General features: G+C 45.6%; 1 protein-coding gene across 1 annotated transcript in view; it reads left to right on the top strand.

Moving 5' to 3' along the window:
* ABCG2 (ATP binding cassette subfamily G member 2 (Junior blood group)) overlaps positions 1 to 12,200 on the top strand; it is a 48,491-nt gene that overhangs the window by 4,457 nt on the left and 31,834 nt on the right. Inside the window, exons 2-3 of the mRNA XM_008057496.1 lie at positions 9,345 to 9,404; positions 10,917 to 11,031. Coding sequence (XP_008055687.1) covers positions 9,345 to 9,404; positions 10,917 to 11,031 — 175 coding nt within the window. The remainder of the gene's footprint in view (positions 1 to 9,344; positions 9,405 to 10,916; positions 11,032 to 12,200) is intronic.

Genomic DNA, 12,200 nt, shown 5'->3' with positions numbered 1-12,200 from the left:
CAGGCAGGTCTCGAACCCGCAGGCTCAGGCAATCCACTCACCTCAGCCTCCCAAAGGCGTGGGATTACAGGCTGAGCCACCAAGCCCGGCTAGAAATAAACCTCTTTCTAACAGTTCCCTGCCCCTTGATTTATTGGTATCGAGGGAGAGCAGTGGAGCATTACTCGGACCATAACACTTCTACCTCAAACCTCCCAAGTAGCTAGGACTACAGGCGCAAGCCACCACGCCCAGCTAATTTGTTTGATTTATTGTAGAGATGAGGTCTTATCATGTTGCCCAGTTTGCTGGTCTCCCGAACTCCTGGGCTCAAGCAATCCTCTCACTTCTGCCTCCTAAAGTGCTGGGATTATAGGTGTGAGCCACCACACCCGTCTTCTTGTTTTTTTTTTTGCTACATGCCTAGATAGGACTTTTTTGGAAAAGCTGACAAGCACGGGGTGTGGTGGCTCACGCCTGTAATCTCAGCACTTTGGGAGGCAGAGGTGAGAGGATTGCCTGAGCCCATGGGTTTAAGACCAACCTGGGCAACAAGGCGAGACCTCATCTCTACAATTAAAAAAAAAAAATTAGCTGGGCATGGTGGTGTGCCAATTACTTGGAAGACTGAAACAGAAAGATCACCTGAAAACTCAGCAGGTTGAGACGGCGGTGTCTGTGAGCATGCCACTGCACTCCAACCTGGACAACAGAATGAGACTCCGACTCAAAAAAATAACTAAATAATAAAAGAAAAGGTGACAAGCGTTTTGTGAAAAATAATAATCAAGAAAATGTGGATCATATCAGATTTTGTGCTGAGGCAGATGATTTGAGTAAGTGCAGTTGAATTTATTTAACATGGAAGCTATATGAGGATACGGCTGCCTTATCTTTGAAAGATAGTAGATTAGTAACTTGATACAATGCAAGTGTCATCTGCTGGAGGCTCATGACAGTTTTTATTGTTAAATGGTATGCATTTCAGCAATGGGCGAGTTCACCTTTCTGCATTCCTGAGCTCATAAAAACACAGTGAAATCTTATAGTTTGGCTGGGTGTGGTGGTTCATGCCTGTAATCCCAGCACTCTGGGAGGCTGAGGCAGGAGGATTTCTTGAGCCCAGGAGTTTGAGATCAGCCTGGGCAATATAATATAGCAAGATCTCATCTGTCAAAAATAATCAAAGAATAAGCCGTACATAGTGGTGCGTGCCTATAGTCCCAGCTGCTCAAGAAGCAGAGGTAAAAGACTGAGGCGGAAGGATGACTCTGAGCCCAGTCTCCTGAGTAGCTGAGACTACCGGTGCATGCCACCATGCCTGGCTAATTTTTGTACTTTTCATAGAGGTGAGGTCTTGCTATGTTATCCAGGCTGGCCTCAAACTCCTGGGTTCAAGTGATCCTCCTGCCTCGGCCTCCCAAAACCGCCAGGATTACAAGCGGGAGCCACTGTGCCAGCCTACTTTGTCTGTTTATGTTTCCACTGTCATTAGTGTTTCTTCTGGACCGTTTGTGTGCAGACTGTCCATGTAGTACCCCATTCTCCTAATTCCTTCAATGGATGTTTTCCAGAAGTAAGGATCCTGTAGCACGGCTCACTTGGGAGCAGCCAAGGGGAAATGCAACCTCATTATGAAGGCAGTGGTAGGTCTTCAGGTGCCGTGGGTCACCCATGCCCTTGGCATAGTGGACCAACCACTACGTCATGTCTCATTCTAACTGGTGTGTGTGTGTGTGTGTGTGTGTGTGTGTGTGTGTTTTAAGAGTGTGGGGATGTGAGGGGTGTTAAGCAGGTGTGTGTGTTTTAAGAGTGTGGGGATGTGAGGGGTGTTAAGTTCAGTTTGGCATTTCATTTTCTTTTCAAAATTTATTATTATTTTTTGAGACAGACTCTTGCTATGTTGCCCAGGTTGGTCTCGAACTCCTGGACTCAAGGTAATCCTCTCACCTCAGCCTCCCAGAGTGGTGGAATTACAGACGTGAACCATCGCACCCAGCCAGACTGGCATTTCAGAAAGGCTCTCTGCCCTGATTTGACCTGCCTGAGCAGAGCATGCCAGACCTGGGTTTGAATGTAGCTACGAGGTCGGGGGGGGAAGGGAACACAGAATGTGTTTGGAAGTGGAACTGACAGGACTTGGGGTGGATTACCTGGGCCTCAGGGGGACACGAGGACTCATCCTCCTCTTGGGCTGCTGGTCCTGAGGGACAGCACCCCCTCCCAGAGAGCTGTGGGCTCCAGTCTCAAGCCTGGCATTTTCTTTGCCATGGCACCCCAGGTGATGTTGAAGTTGACATCTGGTCATGGTGCTGTTTGCCCGATTTCGCCATGGCACCGCCTGCCTCTCCAGAATCCTTTTCAGCATAAAACCCTCACCAGCTTTGGTCTCCACTGATAACTCTTCCCGGAATCAGCCACCACTGTGATTTGCTACCAAAGGGTGCTTTTCTATTTTCATCACTTCTTAGTTTGCATTCTACTGTCAGGAAGAAGCTTCATCAATTACTGGTATAGACTCATAGATTCATATTTTATTCAATAGAAATGCATTATTTATATATTTTTTTGAGTCAGAGTCTCACTGTTGCCCAGGCTGGAGTGCTGTGGCACACTCGTGACTACCACACCCTCAACCTGCTGGGCTCAGGCGATCCTTCCACCTCAGCCTTCCAAGTAACCAGAACTACAGGCACACACCCAGCTAATTTTTTGATTTATTGTAGAGACGAAATCTTGCCAAGTTGCCTGGGTTGGTCTCAAACCGCTGAGCTCAGACAGTCCTCTAGCTTCCACCTCCCAAAGTACCGGGATTGCAGGTGTGAGCCATCACGCCTGGCTGCATTATATATCTTGATACCTCTATTTTTTCTTAAAACATTTTTTTTACTTATTTATTACTGGAGATATGGTCTCACTGTGTTGCTCAGTTTGGTCTCAAACTTCTGGGCTCTCTTGTCTTGGCCTCCCAAAATGCTGGGATTATAGGCATGAGCCACTACGTCCAGCCTGAAACACCTATTGTTTCCTAATAAGTCAGCGGGAGACTTTTCTCTTTTTTTTTGAGTCAGAGTCTCACTCTGTCACTCAGGCTGGAGTGCAGTGGCACGCTCATGGCCACTGTAGCCTCGACCTGCTGGGCTTAGGCGATCCTTCTGCTTCAACCTTCCAAGTAGCTGGAACCACAGGCATGCGCCCCACACCCAGCTAATTTTTTGATTTATTGTAGAGATGAGGTCTTGTCATGTTGCTCAGACTGATCTCGAACCCCTGAGCTCAGGCAAGCCTCTTGCCTCCGCCTCCCAAAGTGCTAGAATTACAGGCTTGAGCCACTGTGCCTAGCAGGAGACCTTTCAAAGTGGGCTCCTCTTTCCTTCTGTCTCTTATTATTTTGACATTCTCTGACACAGTGAGAAGTGGCAGACTCAGTGTGTCCATAACACTGCCTCAGACCTGAAAGCAGCTCTTCATTTGTATGGAGGATGGTATTTATAAAACCCAAATTCAGGGGTTTAGAATGCTCATTACTGTTGGGATGTCGTTGCTTCTGGGCTTTCTCAGGGGACATACCTAGAGAATGTGTGTCTGCATAGACACACGTGTGCATACATACATGCAGCACTGTTGTAGAACTCCCCCCGCTCCCCGAAGTTATGTAGTTTATGCAGAGCCAGCCAGAGGGGGCCAGGAGCAGGGAGGAGACCGGTGGGTGGCTGCTTCCGCAGCCCCTGGGTGCTTTCCAGCTCTTTGTACCTAGCTGTGTGTGCTGATTAAAAACCAGGACTTTTTTTTTTACTAATACCTCCAATTCCAAGCTAACACCTCTGGATTTTGTTTCATATTTCCATCGTTGTAAAGTCTCAAAAACCCTGGCTGTCATTATCCTTTATATAATTACCAATTTGTTCAGTTTTTAAAAAACACCTTCATATACACAATCTCTCTGATCTCTGACTGTCTCTTAATTCTTTCTTTCATTTTTTTTGCTACAGGGTCTCGCTCTGTCTCCCAGACTGGAGTGTAGTATCATGATTGTGGTTCACTGCAGCCTCAAACTCCTGGGCTCAAGCGATCCTCTCGCCTCAGCTTCCCCATTAGCTGGGACTACAGGTGTGAGCCACCATCCCTGGGTTCTCCTACTTCTTGACTTTTTTGTTGAACACATTTTTCTTTGTCTCCTTGGAAGTAATTATCATTTGTAAAGATGTAGAGATGTATTTATTCAGTAAATCTTTTTTTGTGTGTGTTGGAGTCTCACTCTGTTGCCCAGGCTGGAGTGCAGTGGCACACTCCCAGCCACTACAACCATGACCTGCTGGGCTCTGGCGATTCTTCTGCTTCAGCCTTCCAAGTAGCCGGAACTACAGGGGCATACTACCATGCCCAGATAATTTTTAAAAAAAATTTATCGTAGAGACGAGGTCTTACCATGTTGCCCCAGCTGGTCTCGAACCTGCGGACTCAGGCAATCCTCTTGCCTTGGCCTCCCAAAGTGCTGGGATTATAGGCTTGAGCCACTACACTTGGCCTATTCAGTAAATCTTGAGTGCCTCCTAGGTGCAGGGTATTGTGCTAGATGCTAGTGACAGATAAATTCTCTGTTGAGAAAGACCTTGTTGCCTATTGGAGAATTCAGAAACTCAGAGCATTTTTACTGTGACAGAAGGATTAGAAGACACAATGGAGCCCTCACCTTAAATTGGAGGGAGGCACAGGGACATGGAGATTGAGAAAGTGAAGATTGTCTTTCTGTGTGAGATTGTGTGTATGTAGGGACAGTGGGAAGGGGATAGGTATTGAGTTTTCTCTCTCTTTTTTTGAGTTGAGGTCTTACTCTGTTGCCCAGGCTGGAGTGCAGTGGCATGATCATGGCTTACTGCAGCCTTGACCTCCTGGACTCAGGTGATCCTTTCGCCTCAGTTTCCTGAAAAGTTGGATCTACAGGCATGAGCCACCATGCTTGGATAATTTTTTGATTTTTTTATAGAGACAAGATCTTGCCATGTTGCCCAGGCTGGTCTCTAACTCTTGGGCTCAAGCAGTCCTCCCGCCTTGGCCTCTCAATGTGCTGGGATGACTGGTATGAGCCACCACCCTTGGCAGCATTGACCTTTCTTATTCATGAGCAAAACAGACAAGGAATTGATCATTATTCAATAACATGTGATAGATGGGACACACAACCTCTGGGTAAGCTTCATTCCATATGTTCGGTATTCATTATTCTGTGACTGTAGACCAGCATGCTGCATATTATTGGCAGGAGGAGAGTGTGAGCGGTGGTGACAATGTGATAGTGTTGTTGGCAGGCTTTTATGTGTGCAGTGTCCTGAGAGACACTGGTCTGCATGCAAGTGCTATAAAGCAGTAAATAAGGGTAGGGAATGCGGTCAAAGGGAAGATGGAAGGGTAGAGGCTAGGGTGGGAGGCTGGTGACTTGTAGACCATAGATGAGAGGAGGGGTCAGCAGACTATCCATAAAGGACCCGATTATAAATATTTTCAGCTTTATGGGCCAGACACTTGTGTTACAGCCACTCAGCTGTGGGTGGCACGAATGCAGCCATAGGCAATACAATGTGAATGAGTGTGGCTCTGATCCCACAGCCCTTTGTTTATGAAACAAAAAGCCAGGTATGGTGGCTCATGCCTGTCATCCCGCACTTTGGGAGGTGGAGGCGAGAGGATTGCTTGAGCCCAGGGGTTTGAGACCAGCCTGGGCAAAATAGCGAGACCTCTTCTCTACAGTAAATCAAACAAAATTAGCTGGGTGTGGTGGCATGCAGTTGTAATCCCAGCTACTTGAAAGGCTGAGGTGGAAGGAAGGATCGCCTGAGCCCAGCAGATCGAGGCTGTGGTAGCCATGATGGTGCCCCTGCATTCCAGCCTGGGCAACAGAGTAAGACTCCGACTCAAAAACAAAACAAAACAAACAGAAAACAGATGACTGGCTACAGTGTGCTGATCCCTGGACTAGAATGAAAATTTCTTGAGGATTAGGACTTGGCTTCTTTGTTTTGTTCTCTGCTTTGTCCCATAGCCTAGAAGAATATCTTGTACATATGTAGTAAACACTCACGAATTGTGTTGGCTGAATGGAGTTGAAATTAGTCACCCCCCAAATGGGAGCTTGTGGCGTTTGTGATTGTACATTGCTGTTGTTTTCTGTAATGCTAGGGTTTAGTGCCCAAGTAAGCCAAGTGTTCTTTGTCTTAGAACGTTCAGGTTCAGGTTTGGCTTAATCACTCAGGATTGCTTGGTCTTTATTTGAGTGGGTGTTTTAAAAACCTAGAAAGCCAAGCATGGTGGTTTATGCCTGTAATCCCAGTACTTTGGGTGGCCAAGGTGGTGTAGGGGTTTGAGACCAGCCTGGGCAACTTGAAGAGACCTCATCTCTACAGTAAATCAAAAAATTAGACGGGCATGGTGGCATGAACCTGTAGCCCAGCTACTCAGGAGGCTGAGACTGAAAGATCACCTGAGCCCAGCAGGTTGAGGCTATGGTAGCTGTGAGTGTGCCACTACACTCCAACCTGCATGAAAGAGACTCCAACTCAAGGAAAAAAAAACCTGGAAAGGTTTGCTGACAATGAAGCCTTAGTGAATAACAAGTTTACTTATGGTCATTTTAGACCATTAGCAATTATTAGGTAGCTATTAATAAAGAAAATGCACCAAGAATTATAGGTCAATGCACCGTGAATGTTTACCTATTTATCAATTAATGTGTTATTTTACATTAGCAGAGAAAGGTCACTCCAAGAATAAGAAGTTTCTCTGTTGCAGCTTACTCCTAGTTTACCTGACTCTCGCCGCATTTGTTCGTTGCTTCGGTAGCGCCACTTCCGTTCATGAGCAAAGAGAAAGCTGCATTTCACCCCAGCACCCATCAGCCATTTTACAGTTATGACAGTTCAAGTACAGCAGGCAATGAGTGCCCAGGTCCTCGTGGATGTAAGCCCTGTGGCACGGTTGCCTGTGGACTTGACCACTCACAGCTGTATAGGATCAAGGGACTGGCTACTGTAGTTTATTTGGAAATTCAATTGTCTTTGGTTTGACCTTCTAATTGGTGTAGATCAGGGGTCCTCAACCCTGGCACCAGTTCGTGGCTTGTTAGGAACTAGCTGCACAATGGGAGGTGAGTGCTGGCGAGCCAGTGAAGCTTCCTCTGTATTTACAGCCGCTCCCCATCACTCGCATTACCACCTGAGCTCTGCCTTCTGTCAGCAGCGGAGGCATTAGATTCTTGTAGGAGCGTGAACCCTATTGTGCACTGTGCATGCGAGGGGTCTAGGTTGCACGCTCCTTATGAGAATCTGATGCCTGATGATCAGAGGTGGAGCTGAGGTAGTGATGCTAGTGCTGGAGAGCAGCTACAAATTCAGATTAACATGAGCAGTGACGTTTGACTGCACAGAGACCATAATAAATCAATTGCTTGCAGACTCATATCAAAACCCTATCAGTGAGTGGCAAGTGAGCTGTACTGTACTTTAGTTGTATAGCTGCATCTATCTGGAGGCAGACTTTAAGTCTTATTTTAGTCTGTGCATTATTTTATTTACCACTTCTGTCCATGACTCTTTTTTTGATGAGTTTTATAATTATTTCATTATATATTACAATGTTATAATAGAAATAAACTGTCTTGCATGGAACCAGTCCCTGATGCCAAAAAGATTTGGGACCACTGGTATAGATACTCCTTTCTCTGTAGGATACATTTTGACCTACTTACAAATTCTAAGGAGGGACGGCACAGGATTTTGACAGGACCAGTCTAGGCTGCCATGTCATCGTGCCTGTGTCACTGCAGAGGCCCTGCCCTGAACTCTCCATTGTCCCATTCCTTCTACTTACCATATTTACCATTCTACTTGTTGCCTTCATGATAAAATCAAGCTATTTGTTTTCTTCCTGGGTCTCAGCATAGTCAACACCGCCATCATTTTGCCCACCTTCTTCCTCTTCTCTGTCTGAATATCCACTACCCTCAAACATCCACTGAGTTTGTTTGAAACATACTTGGTCTGACATGTCTATAAATTCTTAAAGGATACCCCTTACCAAAATGATGTTTTCTGCTTCTTAACCAATAATTTTCCATCCCATTTATCTGACTCATTGTTTTGTGTGTGTTGGGGTCTCACTTTGTTGCCCAGGCTGGAGTGCAGTGGCACCATCATGGCAGCCTTGACCTCCTGGGTTTAGGCGATCCTTCTGCCTCAGTCTCCCGAGTTGCTGGGACTATAGGCATGTGCTACCACTAATTTTTTTGATTTTTTTGTAGAGATGAAGTCTCGCTATGTCTCCCAGGCTGGTCTGGAGCTCCTGGACTCAAGTGTTTCTCCTGCCTCATGCTCCCAAAGTGCTGGGATTATAGGTGTGAGTCACCATGCCCAATCATGAACTCTTTGTTTTTGGGGTTTTTTTGAGTCGAAGTCTCACTCTGTTGCCCAGGCTGGAGTGCAGTAGCATGCTCTCAGCCACCACAGCCTCGACTTGCTGGGCTCAGGCAATCCTTCCACCTTAGCCAAGTAGCTGGGACTACAGGCATGCACCACCACGCCTGCCTAATTTTATTTTTTTGACTTACTGTAGAGATGAGGTTTCATCAAGTTGCCCAAGCTGGTCTCGAACCTGCGGGCTCAGGCAATCCTCTCACTTGGGCCTCCCAAAGTCCACCCATGACTCTTAAGGAAGAAAATGATATATCTTGAGAGTATATCTTTTACTTTTCTAAGTGTATTAAGATCTATTTTTTTAATAGTTAAGGACTGTGATGATGTTTTCTTTTTATCTAGAAGTGTTTTATTCTAGCTTCTGTATTTCTACTTAAGATGTATTGTTTCCTGATCTGATTCAATTTTAGCAGTGAGCATACTTCTACTGGCATTCTACAAATCAGTGAATAATTACTTGTGTACAACTTAACTAGGTAACACATGAGCCACTTGAAGACACAGTACTGATCCTCAAACATTACTAAGAACCTGTCATGTAGTTACACAGTGTTAAGAGGAACAAGTATAACAGGGATACTTCACAAGAAGCTGTTACTTTATGGAAACTTGAATGTTGAATGTGTCATTTTCCAAGAAATATAAGTGGGTTAGAGAATAAGTGAAAGGAATTTAAAGGGACAGAGTCAATTTTCTTATAGATCCTTGACTGGTGATTAACATTCATTGTATTTTAGCCTTCTATTAATTGACAATTGCTTTTTTATTCAAGAGTTGATTTGTGCTTGTTTCCTGTCTGTAGATTCATCAACGTTCATTGAGTGTATTCAGTGCAGAACCTAGATTAATAGAATTCGATTTAAAGTGAAACAGTAAATCATCATGTTTTTGTGTTTACAGTGGGATCATGAAACCTGGCCTTAATGCCATCCTGGGACCCACAGGTGGAGGCAAATCTTCGTGAGTATAACAGAATAAGTAAACTTTTTCTGTGCAGTTTAGTGTGCTTTCTTGAGTCAGAGTATCACTCTGTCACCCAGGTTGGAGTGCAGTGGCATGCTCACAGCAACCACAGCCTCAGCTGGCTGGGCTCAGGCAATCCTTCCACCTCAGTCTTCCAAGTAGCTGGAACTACAGTTGCACGCCTCCACACCTGGTTGTTGTTGTTGTTGTTATTGTTATTATTTGAGTTGGAGTCTCACTAGTCACCCAGGCTGGAAGTGCAGTGGCATGCTCACTGCCACTGCAGCCTCGACCTGCTGGGCTCAGGTGATTCTTCCACCTCAGCCTTCCAAGTAGCTGGAATTACAGGCACGCACTGCCATGCCCGGCTAATTTTTTTATTTATTGTAGAGATGAGGTCTCATCAAGTTGTCCAACCTGGTCTCAAACTGGTGGGCTCAGGCAATTCTCTCATCTCAGCCTCCCAAAGTGCTGGGATTATAGGCGTGAGCCATAGTGCCTAGCCTAGTTTTTAAATTTATTGTAAAGACAAGCTCTTGCCAAGTTGCTCAGGCTGGTCTCAAACTTCTGAACTCAGGCAATCCTCTCGCTTCACCCTCCTAAAATGCTGGAATTACAGGCGTGAGCCACCACACCTGGCCTAGTGAACTTTTCAAACTCTTTTTTTTTCGTAAGCAGATATTTTTTGGGCATTTGCTATGCACGCCTGGTGTGGTTTAGGTGCTATGGATAACAAGCATTAGTGCTAGCTTGTGGTTCTGTCTCAAGGACCAGGACATCTTATTAGGTCACTGATAGGACATGATAAGGTGATTGACATACAGTGAGAGGAAAAGGAGGGTGATAATATGAAAAGTGGGATGATGGAGCAGAAGGTATAAGTGCAGACACAAGTCTTAGATAAAAGAGCACATGGCCTGTGTTGGTACCATGGAGGTCTGACTGCTGAGAGGGCTCTTTGGGAGACCTGTGCTGGATCAGCCAGTGGCATCCTATCCTGCTTTTATGTTTTTGAGTTTTATCATCACATACAGTAAAAAAAGGTACATGAGGATTTGAAAATATATATGATTTTAGTGAAGTTGTATAATTCTTTTTTTTTCTTTGAGTCAGAGTCTCACTCTGTCACTCAGGCTGAAGTGCAGTGGCACGTTCACTACCACAGCAGCCTCGACTTGCTGGTCTCAGGCGATCTTTCTGCCTCAGTCTTCCAAGTAGCTGGAGCTACAGGCATGCACCACCATGCACAACTAATTTTTTGATTTATTGTAGGGACGAGTTCTCCCCAAGTTGCACAGGCTGGTCTTGAACCCCTGAGCTCAGGCAGTCTTCTCACCTCTGCCTCCCAAAGTGCTGGGATTACAGATGTGAGCCACTGTGCCCAGCTGAATCTGTATAATTTCTTGATCAGTTCATTTTCTAACTTGAGCAGAATTTGGATTCAGACTAGTTGAGAGATATAGCCTGTGTTAGAAGGAAAAAACCCATGGTATGTATGATCTGTTGTAGACTTTTGGATGTCTTAGCTGCAAGGAAAGACCCACATGGGTTGTCGGGAGACGTTCTGATAAATGGATCACCCCGACCTGCCAACTTCAAATGTAATTCAGGTTACGTGGTGCAGGTAAGTATTACTGCATTTGCCTTTTTGTTTTCCTCCATTTCTATATGGGTAAGAGCTTCAGCTGATAGTCCAGTGTGCTTCCAATTGACTATATGACATGATCATAGAACCAGTTTTCTTTTCTTTTTTGGGGGTTGGAGTCTTACTCTCACCCAGGCTGTAGTGCAGTGGCACACTCACAGCCACCACAGCTTCAAGCTGCTGGGTTCAGATGATCCTTCTGCCTCAGCCTCCCAAGTAGCTGGAACTATAGGCATATGCCCCCACACCTGGCTAATTTTGTTATTTTTATTTTTTATTGGAGAGATGAGGTCTTGCCAAGTTGCCCAGGCTGGTCTCAGGCCCCCGGGCTCAGGCAGTCGTCTTGCCTCTGTCTCCTGAAGTGCTAGATTACAGGCATGAGCCACCACACCTAACCTAACTTTCTTTCATTTAAAAAAAATTTTTTTGAATTGGAATCTTACTGTGTTACCCAGGCTGGAATGCAGTGGCATGAACCCTATTCACCGCACCTTGACCTCCTGGGCTTAAGTGATCCTTCCACCTCAGCCTCTCGAGAAGCTGTAACTATAGGTGTGTGTCACTATGCCCAGCTAATTCTTTTGATTTTTTTGTAGAGACAGTTTCTCACTATGTTGCTCAGGCTGATCTCAAATTCCTGGGCTCAAGCAATCTTCCTGCCTTGGCCTCCCAAAGTGCTGGGATTACCGGCATGAGCCACTGCCCTTGGCTGGAACCAACTTGCTTTACACCAGCTTTTCATCATCTCCCATAGATTCAGGGTGATGGTAAGTGAAAAGCCTGGGAGGATCTGGAATATGACCCCTGTAATGGCAATGCCATCAATTCTTGGTTTTTATTTGTGTTTTGTTTTTGAGTCAAAGTCTCACTTGTACTCTAGTCTGGAGTACAGTGGCATGATCACGATCACAGCTCACCGTAGCCTTGACCTTCTGGGTTCAGGCAACCCTTCCACCTCAGTCTCTCCCAAATAGCTGGGACTATGGGCACACACCACCATGCCTGGCTTATTTTATTGTAGAGATGAGAGCTCACTGTGTTTGTCCAGGCTGGTCTTGAACTCCTGGCCTCAAGCGATCCTTCCACTTCAGCTTCCCAAAGGGCTGGGATAACAGGCATGCGCCACTGTGCCTGGTCTCAATTCTCTT

This window comes from Carlito syrichta, unplaced genomic scaffold (assembly GCF_000164805.1).
Source record: "Carlito syrichta isolate Samal-C Ts95f unplaced genomic scaffold, Tarsius_syrichta-2.0.1 Scaffold303036, whole genome shotgun sequence".
In the NCBI taxonomy this organism is placed as follows: domain Eukaryota; kingdom Metazoa; phylum Chordata; class Mammalia; order Primates; family Tarsiidae; genus Carlito; species Carlito syrichta.
The sequence above is the reverse complement of the archived record's forward strand: the minus strand, read 5'-3'. Positions and strand labels throughout refer to the sequence as shown.